This window comes from Lissotriton vulgaris, chromosome 6 (assembly GCF_964263255.1).
Source record: "Lissotriton vulgaris chromosome 6, aLisVul1.2, whole genome shotgun sequence".
Classification (NCBI taxonomy): Eukaryota; Metazoa; Chordata; class Amphibia; order Caudata; family Salamandridae; genus Lissotriton; species Lissotriton vulgaris.
Window position 1 is genome coordinate 1,272,223,766 of NC_141694.1, and position 16,440 is coordinate 1,272,240,205.

At 47.2% G+C, this 16,440-nt stretch overlaps 1 protein-coding gene across 1 annotated transcript in view; it reads left to right on the forward strand.

Annotated features, from left to right (window-relative positions):
- The window catches only part of SCAF8 (SR-related CTD associated factor 8), a 948,526-nt gene that overhangs the window by 301,787 nt on the left and 630,299 nt on the right, over nucleotides 1-16,440 (forward strand). The window contains exons 6-7 of the mRNA XM_086927396.1: nucleotides 3,078-3,173; nucleotides 5,301-5,431. Of these exons, the coding sequence (XP_086783522.1) occupies nucleotides 3,078-3,173; nucleotides 5,301-5,431 (227 nt within the window). The remainder of the gene's footprint in view (nucleotides 1-3,077; nucleotides 3,174-5,300; nucleotides 5,432-16,440) is intronic.

The window sequence follows — 16,440 nt, forward strand, 5'->3', positions numbered from 1 at the left end:
GTAGCTTTTTGCTGGCCAATTACTGCTTTGACTCTCGGAGGTGTTTGGTCATAGCCTAGTTGGCCTTCTTGAGGAAAAAGTATGCTTTTATGTTTGACTCTAGCAGAAAGTCGGATATTGGGAATATTTTTAAGTCTAGAAACTCTTATAGGGTTAGTTATTGTATTGCCATGTGACTCCGTACAAGCATCATCAGGGGTGTCTGTTTTTTCATGCAGCCATCCGAGATGTTACATGTTAACACCATCATACAAGATCTCTGACTTCCTATACTGCAACTCAAGCATCAGATAGCATTGTTATTTTATTTTATTGAGGGCTTTTATACAGCACAAGCATAGCCCCAGCAGGCATCAGGATCCCCTTTGTATTGTTAATACAAATGAAAGAATATGAAATTGAGCATTTATGAATGTTCGTGGTGTAGAAATTAGGGATAACTGAGAGAAAATACCTGTTAGTGTGTTTTCCTACTGAAAGTTGTCCTACTTATAACTTGGTGAGAGCCATGCTTTCTTCTAGATCTACAAAGCGGTTTAGATTCCAAATTCAACATGTCTTATGTTCAGATGTATTAGGTCATATAGTGAGCAGTTCAACTCAAGACTCAAGGTGTTACTACAAGGTGGAGGGAGTGAGGGAGGAGATTGGTTGTAGATCCCCAGCCTCAATATTTTTTGTAATAATCTCATGTTCATTTACAGATAGCCCTTGCGTCGTGGAGATTACGCTTTCTTGAGTGAAGAAAAAATGCCCCACTCACAACAGCAAATAAGGGACACTCCTCTTATTATAACTGAATATAGTTGCTCTAACACACATTGAGATTTCATAATTTTTAAATGATGCCTATATTTTGATCTTTTAATAAGCTTGACAAAAGTATATTCTCCATAGCTCATCCTTTTGGCCATGGTCTCACATAAAACGAATCCAGTTCCAAAATTATACTAGTATTCAGGGTCTTCTAACTGAGAATACACCACTAGGAAGATTCAACTCGCTGATCACAAAACTCAACTGATCGAGAAATGGGCAAACAATTCCCTCTGGACCCAGTATACAGTCAAAATGAAATCGCCGCCAATGTGAACAAGGTGTTGTCTTGAGAGTGAATGCGTGGGGCAGGAGATGTGCACTCGTGCAGAGGACAGGAGTTGTGCCAGCGTACGCACAAATCTTGCCCCATGCTTTCACTCTAACGGCGACAGCTTGTTCACATTGGCGGTGCTTTCATTTTGACAAGTGTGCGACAGTGCTCTTTGCAGCTCCCTAACTTGGCAGCTCTGAAATCAGTTAACCATTTCCGGTGTGGGAATTCTTTACATATCACTCACCCTATCGCTTGGAGTCCCCGCAGTCGTAGCTCTTTGTATGCCCCAGCCCACTTATTTGGGGCAGATGTTCAGTAATCCCACCTTTAACTCTATGAAGGAGAATTCCTGGGATATAAACCCTTGCCGGGTTATGGCTGACGGGCGGCTCTCATACCGCCTACCCCTCAATGTACAAATCTTGGACGGGTTTGGACTCTGTATTATTTTTAAAACATCCTCTCATTTATAACTAAAGGAATGTGGCCACCGTTGAGTCAACGCCCTCCACACATTTATTTCCATCTCACCCCAGAGTCTTCTTTGATAAAAATAGAGAATGTACCTTCGTTTTTCGAGGTAGCCCGCCTCCTCCTTCCTGATTACTTAGGCTAGTTCTTTGCGGCGCATGCCTTTCGCCTGCATGCCTCTAGCAACGTACAGTGTGTCAGGGGCCTCGGGCCCTCCACGGGATATAGAGGTGAGGTGAATGCGAGCGCTTTAGTAGGGGAGGAAGTCATGTAGGAACTATAAAAGCATGCACCGGGGTTGTTGGGGAGGGCGATGGTACTATTAGGAAGTGACCCTTGCAGGGACTCGAAGTGAGCCATGCAGGGGCTCCGGAGATCAGATCTCCAACCCAGCCTTATGAGAAGGGAAGATTTACAGTATTGATAGGCTCAGGCGAGTTCTACAGTAATGTAGGGTCAGGGGTCTGGTTCTGCCTCGACTGAGGACGGAGCCCTCAGAAACTGGATGTTGGAATAACAAGCATTTGCAATGCAATAGGTCTCACATCTGCAAGAGTTTGAGCTATTGCCTTTCTAAATGAAAATGCCTTTAACTTGTTTTTGTAAACCTGCTAGTGGTGAATAAACACACACTTTGTTCTCATAGTCCTTGCTTATGAGAAGCAAGACTGGCAGTTAGGAGGCGCAGTTACTGCCAGACTTGCTTCTCGTAAGCAACGACTTTAAGTACAGAGTGTGTGTCTACGCACCGCTTGCGGATTGTCAAAAAACATAAATAAAAGGCATTGTAATTTACAATGCCAATTGTTCCAACTCTTGCAAATGCGAGACCTATTGCATTGCAAATGCTTGTTAAATCTTTTTATCAACAGCACTGAAAAGTTTTTTTGAGATTTATCATTTGTTGGCACAAGATAGTAATGTGTTTGAAATAGGACTAGCAAGATCACGGCTTTTTAAACTTTCTTTTTCTTTGTGAATTGATTGCTACAGATAGAAGAATATAAAGTAGAAACATGTCCTGACTGACCTGTCTGCATATGACTTAGATTTGTAGGCCACTCTTTAATTGAATGCGGAGTCTAAATTTAGTTGTAAAAGAATCTGTCCACTCACAGCAAGCTGTGTACATCTCCATTTCAATGTCTGAAAGGTTTAAGATTGGTTTTCCGTTATTTTGATGACCAGGATTTCACTTCTGTTTTTTTTTATATAAATCTAGGGTCTTTATATTATGTCCCTGCAAACAGGAAGAGGATCTTCATATCAGCTTAGTGCATTGAAGCCTCTGATACAAGATTAAGGCTGATTCTGTCCTGTTTCCCAAAAGTTTGATAAGTTGCAAGTCTTGGGTTTGCATTTCTTAAACATTTTGTAATCTTTCTCATTACATTCAAATAAAATATTTGAATCTACTTGAAATAGAGTGAAACAAGGTTTTTCTACCTGAATTATTGTATTTGAGTCTCTCTCCTGTTTTTATTAAAAATGTTCCCTGTTTCCTTGCTTGCAGGAAGGCGGTCTGCTCAGGTGGTTAAGCATTGGGTTCGGAGTCAGGAATTCCAGGGAACAAGCCCTGGCTCTCCCCTGACTCCACACGTTATCATGGGTAAGTCACAGTCCTCCTGCATTAAGTTCACACTTGTTGGCTGTCAACAGCTTGTGCACAATGCATGGGCATTTTTACTATAGATATAAGAAAAAATAAAGCTGCAAATTAGCCAGCATGAATAATCATTTATCAACTATTTTCCCTTTTTCTTCTATTGCAGCATTTTTAAATAGGAAACATTAAATAGTAAATGCAATATGTTTTAGATAGTATTTCCCTTTACATTGAAACATTTTGTGCTGAACCGGACAGTTTAAATGATTCAGGTATGTAGGAAGCTGGCTCTTTATATAGTGGACCAAAATGAGATACACTGTGTAAAGAGGGATTATAGGGGGCCAAGGTCCTAAGTATCACCAGCAGTTACTCATTACCTTCCCTAGGGCGTCCGGCGCTAGATGGGTTGGTTGCTGTGTGCGCTACGCCAGTGAAAAGAAGGGTGATCACTGAGAAACAGACTGCAGGGGAACTTGGGGACAAGTCTGGGAGCTTCCAACTGGGGGGCTCGGGTCTCAAGAATCCTGGAAACAAGGGGGCACAGCTGGTTCTTTAGTACCCAGGCTGGGTCGCTCGGGTTGCGAGTAGTAAGTTTGTTTGGGCTCTGTGTGTCCTAGGGCTTTGCGGTTGGCGGTTTTCGTTGGTTGAAGGTGAAAAATCAGGACAGTTGGGCCACTCTGGAAGTGTTCTCTGCGATGCTGATGTCCCTCGATGGCTGCTCATTCTCTGTGCAATCACAAACCGGGTTGGACTCTCATGGGCTCTGTTTGCTGCAAAGTGTCAGGTACCCCAGGTATTGGTCCTGTGCGACTCCGGTTAGACCTGGTGTGCTTTCACTTGGCAGGGGCACAACTCTGACCTTCAGGAGCACAGGGTCCTCTTCCTGGGAGATTACTACATTGGGCTGACAGGGAAGCTGCAATTCGGTATTCCGGACTTTGCATTTTCGTTGCCTGCGGAGTGCAGGGGAGTAGCTCCTCTACTCCAGGGGAGATTGCTGGCAATTTGCGAAGGGCTTGCTGTCTCCCGGGTTTCTTGGAAGCTGGTTGTGGGAAAGTGCCCCTTTTTTGCATTGATCCCCCCCCTCCCTTGCCCGATGTTAATGCTCTTTGATTGTGTACCCTGGGTTCCTGCTAACCAGGTACCCAGAGTCTATGTTCTGTACCTAAAACTGTAACACTGCAAACCCAATTGGCAACTTTCTGGCCACATGTAAGTCCTTTGTTAAAGGTACCATTGGTACCAAGGGCACTGTGACCAGGGAAGGCCTCTAAGGGTTTCAGCACATATTGTGCCAGAATTAGAGGCCCTGTTCCTTAACACACACACATACACTCACACTCTCTCTCACACTCTCCCTTACACTCACACTCACTCTCTCACAGTCTCACTCTCTCTCACACTCTCTCACACTCTCTCACACTCTCACACTCTCTCTCACACTCTCTCTCACACTCTCTCTCACACACTCTCTCACACACTCTCTCTCACACACTCTCTCTCACACACTCTCTCTCACACACTCTCTCTCTCACACTCTCTCTCACACACTCTCTCTCACACTCTCACACTCTCTCTCACACTCTCTCTCACACTCTCTCTCACACTCTCTCTCACACACTCTCTCACACACTCTCTCACACACTCTCTCACACACACTCTCTCACATACACACACACACACACACACACACACACACACACACACACACACACACACACACACACACACACACACACACACACTCTCTCTCACACTCTCTCACACTCTCCACCCTTTCAGGCTGCGTGTTTTGTTGCAGAACAAAGTGAAGAGTCTACATGGCACATATCCCTGAGTGCCAAACCTACAAACCACTACCTGTGGTATCAGTAGGCCACCCCTCTAGCAGGATGCACTATACCTCTGGTGCATGAGCCCTGTACCTCTACAGTGTCCGTTCTTAGACATTGTAAGGGCAGTAAAGCTATGAAGAGTATATGGTCGGGGAGTTTGTTATGGCAAACTATGTCATGTCTGAATTATTAAGAAATGTAGTTCATTTTCAAACAGTTTACTTTTCTTTTTTCAGTATATTTTAATCTGAATTCTATCCATATTAAATATTTCCATTTTTTTCATTGTAAGGAACACCAGTAACCCCTGTCCCGAATGCGAACATCTCTGCAAGTATGCCTGACCCATGGGGTACTCAGATGCCCAATTCAGATACACTGACTGCAGTAGCACAAATCTTGCAAAGTCCTCAGGGCCAACAGGTAAAACCATTGTATCTATCAATTTAAAAACTGCGCTTGTGTGTTATAGTAATACCTTTTTTTTTTTTTTTTCAAACTTGATGAAATCCACCGGTATTCATGTCGTTTTCTCGCAACCAAGACAGATTGTGAATGTCTTGTGTCTACCAAAGTGTTTTTCACCATTTTTGTCGTTAGGTCTCGCCTAGGCAGCGCGTGCCCTGTCTCTTCGAGAAATGTTGTATTCAGGATATGTGAATAAAGCTCTGCCTACTTCCTACCCATCTTTTTAATTGGCTCCTGTCCCTGTCCTTTGTAAATAATGGCTATTCATTGGTTATTCGGCTTTGTAGTTCTTCCTTAGTAACTCCCTGTCTCTTTTTGTAACCTCCCATGAGGTTACCCCCTCTTATGTGTTACGCCCTAGGTTTTAATCACAACCTCAAGGCACTATTTTCTTAAAGGCCTTCAGACAGGACACCCACTTGGTCCTAAACAAGGTTAGCAGTGATTACTTTACTCTCTGCACATCTCCCTTCATCAGCTCCACATAGAGTACAACCTAATACGGAATTAATATAATTATTTTGTCACTTTTCAAAGCTACTAATTTTATATATATTGATGAACTGCGGTACTGTCTTCCGTACAATGCATTATGGGTAGGGTGGATTTACCATATGTTCCAAGTTTATGATGCTCATAAGGGACATCTAGGAGTAGCTTGTGGTTCTGCACCTACACATCTCACATTTATATTAGACCTATAAATTTCCCTTCATCAGCTACACATAGAGTACAACTTAATAAATTTCCCTTCATCAGCTCCACATAGAGTACAACCTAATTGCACATTAATATAATAATTATTTCGTCACATTTCAAAGTTATTATGTTCAAGGCCTATGGGCTGCAGACCACACACTATTGCATTAGATCACCATCTGGTGGTGGGCCTGGGTGATAACACTTTGTTGTTGTTTTGGAAGAGTCTTTGTTTGTTGGATGACTCCTCTCTTAGATTGTAGTGCGTATGGGCATGGACTCCATATTCAGATAGTTTTTTCCCGCCATCGGGCTCGGATTTGTTCATCGTTCGGTCCAGTTATCGATCTCTTTTTTCGAATCCATAAATCAATCAAAATACCATCGGTATCGTAGTCGACATTGATTCCTGTTACCAGCGTCGAATAGAGACTTCACTTCTCGATTCCAGCGTTCGTCTGGGCCGTCGGGCCCAACTGCGCCATTGGGCCTATGGCTCATTCCATGAACGAGAGAAGAAGTGCCACTGAAACGGATACTTGTGTAAAGGAAAAAACTGAAGAATCCAAAGACGGATCGATTTGAGGCAGACATTGAAAATTCCCCATGAACGGTACCTAGCAAGGAGATCTATTCAGAAGTAAAATAAAGTATTGGGGGATCTTCCTAGTATCCAGAACAGCACTGAAGAATCCATAATTTTATCAAACTCGGCACAGAATTAAAGATGTACGCATGAGGAGGGTCATAAGAACAGAATTAACGAGATCCTGAATGTTTAAGAGCCGTGGGACATATGCATGTCTAGTCTCCACTAGGAGGACCAAATATATAGTCACAAGGTCCAGTACTCCAAGAGAGACACCTACAAAGTTGCAGAAAATTAAGAAATCCTGTTTTTAAATAAAGCTCTTTCCTGAGGAAGGGGTTTACAAAACCTAGAACAAAGCACCGAAACTCGTCGACAAAAGGACTTTACTTGTTTTTAATTTAGTTTGATTGTAAAAACTGTATTTATTTAATTGTGATTTATATCAAAACAATTTTTCATTACTGAAGGATTATCTCAGTCTTGTATTGCAAATGAATTGTATAGGAAACGAAAAGCACTGACTTGAGAATATAAATGTAACATGTTTTGCTAAATATGTATGAATGTATTTTAACCACCACAAATCATTTTATATATAAAAATAAAAATTTGAGAGATATAAGTAATTCCAGTGTCTTGTAAGATCAATAATCTGTGTCACTACGAAGTATGATTAGCGGGTATCTGTGTGTAGGCCTATAGGTCACAAAGGGACTGAATAACACAGAAAGGATTTTTGTTTTTGTCACCCTTCAAGAAGTACCCTCTGTGTGGACACAAATTCCCTTACACCGGACTTCATGAGGTTTGCAATCTCTGCTTATCTCCAGAGCACGAGAGTCGAGACTGTGAGGCCTGCGCTTCGTTCCGGTCCAAGAAAACAATCAGGGACCGTCTAGCTCGAAGAGTAATGGCCCAGTCATCTTCGTCGACACCAGACCTCATCATAGACAAGGCTCCAATTGAAGTAGACGCCGAAGAACAGCAGCACGAAGACCTCGCTTCCGAAGCAGAGGATTCAGCTTCTGGAGTCGAGGATCAATCCGAAGATGAAGATCTTCCAGCTCGTCAACAGGTCGTGAGTACAGAGGTCGACCCTGTCCACCCCACCATACCGGGACAGGCTTCAGTTCCACCTCCACCTTCGGGTCCAGGTGCACATCGACCAAAACCTTCCGAAGCCCCGCCTTCTGGCTCGGCAGCGAAGAATACAAAAAAGCCTCCAGTCGACTCTGGCTCGAGTCAGTCTGTCGGTCCTGAAAAGCAAAAGGTCCTTAAGACAAAATTAACACCGGCAACAAAGCATCCTTCGGTACCGAAAGTGGTCGAACCGAAAGCAAGTTGGGCACCGAAAGAGGTTTCCAAAGCTACCGAATCGAAAACCACCCCAGTTCCGAAAAAAGTGGACCCGAAGAAGGTTCCGGTACCGAAACGTATTTCGGCTCCGAAGGTAGATGAGTTGAAAAGTACTCCAGGAACAAAAGCTCTGGATCCAAAGTGCACAGATCCTAGGAAAAAGGTCTTCAGAACCGAAACCAAAATCTGCTCCAAAGACAATGGACACTGTTAAACTTAAGCATTTCGGCCCCATACCATATAAATCGGCGCCGAAAAAATATTTGCCAGTAGAAGAGCTTTTTACCTGATCCAAAGCAAAAAACTCTTCATATTAATCCAAAGACTAGACATATCACTTCTGTGCCTGAAAAGAGGAAAATGGACTATCCTAAAACATCGCCAGTTCCTCTAAAAAATAATGCTCAAACTTCACCAATGAGGATCCCTTCACCAGAAAGAGAAGTACCAGTAGAAATTTCTCCTGTACATTCACCATCTAGTACACATAATCTTATACCACAAGATGAGGATGATGGGGATAGTTACTCACAGGACATACAGAGTGAACATCACATGGATGACATTAATGACCCAGATGATATTCCTGGGCCATCAGGTGACCCATGGGAAGATTAAAATGCACCAGATGCACCTGATCTGCCACAAGATGATGTATACCTGTCTAGACCATCTCCCCCAGATGACACTATTGGGTTTACGCATCTCATTCATAGAGCATCTGATTTCCATGGGGTAGACCTCCACAGAGATACAATGGAAGAAGATTTCCTAATGGACACTTTAATGTCATCATGTAAGACCACAACCACACTCCCAATACTTAGTGGAGTGGTAAGACATGCACCTAAAATATTTAAGGACCCAGTCAGAGCAAGGGTAATTAATCCCAGACTAGAAAAAAGTACAAAGCGGCTCCAACTGATCCAGCATATATTAAAGGACAGTTGCCATTGTACTCACTAGTAGTGTCAAATGCGAGAAAAAGAGCAATTTTGCAGACAACAAGAGATGCTCCACCTCCTGACAAAGAGTCTAAGCCTTTAGTTGCTTCCAGAAAACGCACCATTTCACAAGCTGCTAATGTCTGGAGAATTGCTAACACTCAAGCTTTGTTAGCAAGATATGATAGAGCTCATTATGATGAGTTAATCACTCATGCAACACTTGCCAAAGCAATACAAAACCAGGGCTTCTGACCTAATACAGGAAGGCAACGTGATTACAAATAACTCCATAAGATGTGCACTAGGCACAGCAGACACAGCTTCTAGAGCAGTGCTTAATTTGTGCCGGTGCTTTCCGGTGCTTAGCACCAGCACTTACTTAGCAGGGCTGGGTCTACGCATCTGCTGCTTGCAGGTCACATTTGCATTATATTGTTGACTTGGTTGACTAGACTTAATTGATTAAATACCTCTCCTCACTAACTCCGTGCAGAGTGTTCTTTCGATGTCTCCCGTGACCGCATGAGCCATTCACATGACATTGGCGCCACTGCCCTTAGCTGGTGGGCGGGAGATCGAGTGGGACACTAATCGGGCTGGATTTAGTTTTTCCGGGGTAGGGGCAGTGCAGCAGCGTGAGCGTGCGCAGATTTTATTTAGATTGCCACGCACTGGCTCACCCGCGCACTTCACGAGTCCTCATCAGCAAGCATTAAGGCAGGCAGCCCGACGACTGAGAGAAGGCAGCACCAGGCCCAGTTTATACTAGGGATAAGGCAGTGTGCCCCGGCCCAGCCCGCCACGTAACCATCGATCCGTAAGTAATAAAAACTTATTAGCAGATCGGTGTTGCCAGGATCTGGCTAAAGGGGCGGGGTTCAGTGAGGCAGGCCTGCGTGGGAGCACGAAGCAGCAGGCAAGATGGTAGGCCCCCTCCAGGGGTTGCAAAGCAGGCTAGTAATGCCAGGTGCCACAGAACACGACTGCCTCAGAAGCCCTCAGCAGTGGTGGAAGGCAAGTCATCACACGATCTCCTGTTTGTGCCGCCATCTACATTGCCTCTTCACCGGGATACACCGCTCGGCTCCGCTCATCCAGGTCTCTCAAGAGGCGCCAACCGCGCCACAATGCTGGTATATAGTGGCACCCTAGCCCCGGGCTGAGGCATTCAGTGCCTCCGCCGGTCGAAGGGATCTGGGAGGCAGACGTTGATCATCAGCAGGGCTGGCCCGGGGCATCAGCATGGCACGGCTGGACATCAGGAGAGCCGTGAATATTGTAAAAAAAAAAAGGGCTCTGTGGCCCATGGGAGCCCGGTGCTCAGATGAGCTGTGTCCTACTCCATTCCCGTTCAAGCCACGTCTCCTTCTCTTTCACTTTTATCCTATGATAGAACGGGGCTCTGCCCTCACTGTTTACCCCAGAAGCTCCCAGTAGAATATTACTGATGCACTTCCATCCTCCTCATTCAGACGTTGTACGTTGTTGGAAAAAAAGCCTAAAACAACTGGGTTCAATAATACTTGTATTTACGGTAAAACTATGGCCAATTTAACAATAACTGACCTCCACTAGCAGTATGTATATTAGTAAATTATAGCAGTAATAAACTCTGATTCATTACTGTCCACCCCCAGCCTGTGGCATAGCTTGGGCCACGGCCTCCAATGAGCCTCTTGTGTGGCACAGCACGCACCAGCGTCTGTCTGTTAAACTTTAAATTAGGATTTTCCTGCGCTGGCTCGACCGGAACGCAAACATTATTTGCTGGCACTAAACGAGTGTTGTATGTTATTGTCTTGTGCAGAAGAAGTTGCACGCAGAAGTTCACACCTGAGTGCCCCGGCCATAGCACCGAATTGTTGTTTGTTTTTCAGTAGTCCTAGTGTTTATGGATTTGGGAATATCGGCACCAGCCAGCTTTAATGACGTCTTTTCAAAGGCGCTGAGGGACATCTCTTTGATGTATTTTCTGATGTGTTTAAGAATCCTCTTAGCCCGTTGAGCAATTGTAGAATTAAACCCTCCTTTTAGAGCCTTGGATGTCTGTCTGTGTCAGTGTTTTTTTGTCTAACAAGTGCCACATCTAAACGTGTGTGCATGATGGAGCTTGTGACAAAGAAGGAAAACAAAAATGAGGTGCGAAAGAAATGACAGAGTGCACACCTTTCTTTTAATGTTTGTGTTCCTTCGTTCCTTGGTGTTCTTTATTTTCCACATTTTTCGCGTGCTACCCGGGAAACGTAGTCCGGCCCAACTACGTGAATCTAAATCATCCACTTGAAAGGGGCGACATCTCGCCCTGTGCCGGGTGCACAGCATTAGTTTGCATTGCATCGCAGGAATACCAACAACTTTAATTTTTCTCTTTGCTGAATTCTTTTATTTTTCAACATATTCCAATAGTTCATAATTTTATCCTGTTTTTTTACAAGTCACAATAGAGGCGCTTATATCTTCACTTTTGTCTTAACGGTGCAGAAATGCTAATCCAAGCCTTATTCTTTATCGTGACAGTGTACATAAGATTTATCCACAAACACGAAGATGTTGCCCCTTTAAGTGGATGATTTAGATTCACGTAGTTGGGGCGGACTACGTGTTCGAGGCATGTGGGCTGCTGAATTCATATCTGTGCATAGATCGCCGCCTAGTGTTGGGTCCGGATGATTGCACATTGTTGTCCTGGAAGAGTCTTCGAAGTATCACGAGATAGGTGGCTCCTCCCCTGGACTACAGTGCACATGGGCATCGCCTCCATCCCCAGATTGTTTTTTTCCGCCATTGGGTTCGGATGTGTTTCGGTTCCCTCTGTCGGAATCGATAGTTGATTAACTTTTCTAACTCGAGACCAAAAGGTCTTTAGGCTTGGCGTCGGTATCGTTTCGTTCGGGTTTTGTCTGTTTCTCAGCTCCGAACTCTTGCTACCCATCCGCGTGCTCTCGGCGCGGACGGGCCTACTCGACGCTCCAGACATGGAACGAACTCCGTTCAAAAGGTGCCCGGTGTGCACCTCCAAGTATTCACACCTCGATGTGCACCCTGTGTGCAACAAATGTTTGTCACCGGACCATGATGAGGCCAGGTGTATGGCCTGCTCGAAGTTCCGGTGTAAGAAGACGCTCAAGATTCGTCGGGCCGCTAGACTCCAGGCCCAGTTATCGGCACCCCCGGCGCCCCCACCGGACAACATCTTCGAGGAATTTGTTGAAGACGACGATGTCCTACAGGTTTCGGACTCTAGCCCCGCGTCCGAGGGGGATGCCTACGACGCGGGAGACGAGGAGTTTGACGAAGCCGGCGAAGAGGTAGGGGACGACGATGGGGCCATTGCCACCGTGGGGGATAGCTCGGAGGAAGAGCATCCCCAAACAGACTCAGGGGTCAACCCCCTTCATGCGGCCCAGGTCGAGGGATCGCCTTCGGGCCTTACCCAAGACCTCGTTACTAGTCCGGCAGCCCCGCCTCCGGGCCCGGCCACGGACATTTCTGATGCGCCACTCCCGTTAAAGAAAACAAAAGTGAAGCCATTGGGATCCACACCTCCGGTTTCGAAACCGAAAGTGAAAGCTGCACTGGTGGGACAGAAGGCTCTGGAGGCATCGATTTCTAAGAAATTCAAAATGGCCGACTTGAAGAGCAGCGCCAAGATGGCCGACCCGAGGGCCTCGGGGTCGACGCCGAAGGCGAAGTCGACCGACGCGGCCGCGTCGGCGCCGAAGATGGTCGAGGTCGATGACCCGAAGAAAGCTTCGAACAAGCGCCAAGGCGATTCCACAGCTCTGGCTTCGCCGGCTCCGGCCGTCGGGGACAAGGAACGTGATGTGTCGGCTTCGAAGATGGTGCCTCTCACCGACCCGACTCCCGACTCAGGGAGATCGCTCGAGCCGGTCAAGCCCTCTCCAGCCTTAACGAAAAAGGTCGCGGAGTCCCTGCAACGGATTCGGAAGGACGCTGTGGTTCCCGAACCAGAGGATGTGGTGCCGAAGCACACACCGAAGCCGACAAAGGCGCAAACGCCTATCCGCTTTACCCTGCCGCCGAAGTCGACGCCGAAGGCTTTCGCTCCGAGGCATGGGGCAGGCGTGCCCTCGAAGGAGGTGTCGACGCCCAAAGCGTCATTGGTGGTGTCGAAGCCTCGGCTCCAGCCACTTGCAGAGGAAGAGCGTCGAGAGGTCATCATCGACGCCAATACCGGGAAACTGTCTCTCCTCAAAAGGAAAATCACTACGGAGCCGGTGTTGGAACATTTTCGTATTCCTCTCAAAAACAAGAAGGACTCTGCGGGTACTTCGGCCCCTATAGAGCCTGCATCTCCACAAGCCTTAGAACATTCGCCAACGCGTTCCAACGCAGGGGATGGTGACGACGAGGAGGTCGAGTACAACTATCCGGCGTACTCGGATCCGGAGGAGGAACATGAACCTTGGTCTGCCGGAGGCGACCCAGAGGACCGGCAGTCGGGTCAGGAACCGCAGCTCTTTGCGGCAAAGACCTCACCGACGGAGGACTCGGCAGCCTTCAACGCTTTGATTGAGAGAGCTGCAGCTAACCATGATGTCGAGCTGCATTCGGATCCTGTGGATGTGGACTTTTTGTTTGACACTTTCTCAGTGGCTGAAAAGTCAGTCAAGACATTGCCAATGCTCAAGGGAGTGCTAAAGCACGCGACGGAGGTCTTCAAGGAGCCCACTCGGGCGCGTGTCATCAATCCTCGCATTGACAAAAAATATAAGGCAGCGCCCTCGGATCCAACATACATCAAGGGACACTTGCCACTGGACTCTTTGGTTGTATCCAACGCACGCAAGAGGGCGAACTCACAGACCACTGGTGACGCTCCTCCCCCAGACAAAGAGTCAAAAATATTTGAGGCATCAGGGAAACGGATTGCTGCGCAGGCAGCTAATATTTGGCGAATCTCAAACACGCAGGCCCTACTTGCACGCTACGATAGGGCTCATTACGACACCCTAGAAACACTGCTGCAGCACTTGCCTGACCAGTACAAGGAGGCAGGGGAAATGTTAATTCAGGAGGGAAAGCTGATCACAAACGCTTCCATCAAATGTGCGCTGGACGTGGCTGATACAGCCTCCAGGGCAATCAACACTAGTGTGTTGCTGAGAAGACATGCATGGCTTAGGATATCAGGTTTCAAACCGGATATACAGACGACCATCCTGAACAAAACAGTTAATCCTGACCACCTGTTCGGCCCAGAGGTGGATGCGACACTGGAAAAAATGAAGAAAGACACAGACACTGCTAAGTCTATGGGGGCCCTCCAGTCTCAGCAGTTTCGGGGTGGTTCCTTTCGCCGCTCCAATACCAGAGGCACCTCAAGGGGTCAGGCATCGCAATCCACACAGTATTATAAAAGCAATACCCAAACCTCATACACCAACAAGGGTAGAGGTGGCTACAGAGGCAACAACATCAAAGGCAGGGGATGTGGAAACAACAGCTCCAGGTCCACCACCGCCAACAAGCAGTGACGTCTTGTCACTGCCCCCCAACCACACAACACCGGTCGGGGGGAGACTCCAGCAGTTCCTGCCCGCGTGGAAATCCATCACCACGGACAGGTGGGTCAAGTCTCTTATCCAGTACGGTTACTGTCTGGAACTTACTTCCACTCCACCAAACATACCTCCAAGAAGGCGTCCTATGTCCGGCGAGCACTTGCACTTGTTGCAGCAGGAAGTTCTAGTCATGCTGCAAAAAGGGGCAATAGAGCTCGTCCCACTTCAAGAAAGGGGAACAGGGGTTTACTCCCTGTATTTTCTGATCCCCAAAAAGGACGGATCCCTCAGGCCCATCCTGGACCTCAGGCCCCTCAACTGGTATATTCTCTCGGAGCACTTCCATATGCTCACGTTACAGCAGGTACTCCCTCTGCTTCAACAGGGGGACTTCCTGGCTACGTTGGATCTAAAGGATGCATACTTTCATATCCCCCTGCATCCTTCCCACAGGAAGTATCTCAGATTTACGATTCAAAACCAGCACTACCAGTTCAGGGTTCTGCCGTTCGGGGTCACCACAGCGCCAAGAGTCTTTACAAAGTGCCTGGCGACTGTGGCGGCGCATCTACGACGCTAAAACGTCCACGTCTATCCTTATCTGGACGACTGGCTCATTCAGGCAAAAACAGAACAGCAGTGCGCCGACCACGTGTCCCGCACCATTCATCTCCTGCACGATCTGGGATTCTCTCTGAACTACCCAAAATCCCATCTCCAGCCCGCCCATGTACGGCAGTATCTGGGCGCGACGATAAACACTCTGGCAGCCACTGCGCAGCCAAATTCAGTGAGAATCGCCAGTATCCAAACGCTGATCCAACGATTCAGGCCTCAACACTCGCTTCCAGGGAAAGTGTTCATGCAGTTGATAGGCATGATGGCCTCCTGCATCTCCATTGTCCCGCACGCGAGACTACATATGCGTCCGCTTCAGGAGTGCCTAGCACGTCAGTGGACTCAGGCTCATGGGCAACTAACAGACCTAGTGTTGGTGAGCGGTCGGGCGTACAACTCTCTGTATTGGTGGAATCCACAGAACCTTTGCAAGGGCCGACCGTTCCAAGAGCCTGTGCCACAGATTATCCTGACAACGGACGCCTCTCTCCAGGGATGGGGAGCTCATGTACTCCACTACACAGTGCAGGGACTATGGACACTACAGCAAAAGAAGATGCACATCAATGTATTGGAACTGATGGCAATCTTCTTGGCCTTGAAGGCATTCAAAGTACACCTGTGCAACAAGGTCGTGTTGATCCGGACGGACAACATGACAGCCATGTACTACATTCAGAAACAGGGAGGCACACACTCTCCGCAGCTGTCTCATCTGGCTCAGAGCATGTGGAAGTGGGCCATTCTGAGGAACATCTTCCTCATGGCAGAGCATCTCCCAGGCAAAGACAACCAGATGGCGGACCTGCTCAGCAGGCACAGCCATCAAATGCACGAGTGGGAGATACATCCATCAGTACTCCAACCGTACTTCCAAAAGTGGGGTCATCCAGAGATAGACCTGTTCGCCACAAAGGAGAACGCAAAATGCCAAAGCTTGGCCGCCAGGTTCCCACACCCGCAATCACAGGGCAATGCGATGTGGATGAACTGGTCAGGCAGATTTGCGTACGCTTTTCCCCGAGCACCTCTGATACCGCTGGTGGCACGCAAACTCAGGCAGCACTCGATGACTCTCATCCTGGTTGCTCCAACGTGGGCTCGCCAACCATGGTACACCACGTTTCTGGAACTCTCCGTGGTACCGCATCAAAGGCTTCATCTCACTCCCAGCCTTCTGACGCAGAGCCATGGCGACATTCAGCACCCAGATCCGCAACAGCTCAA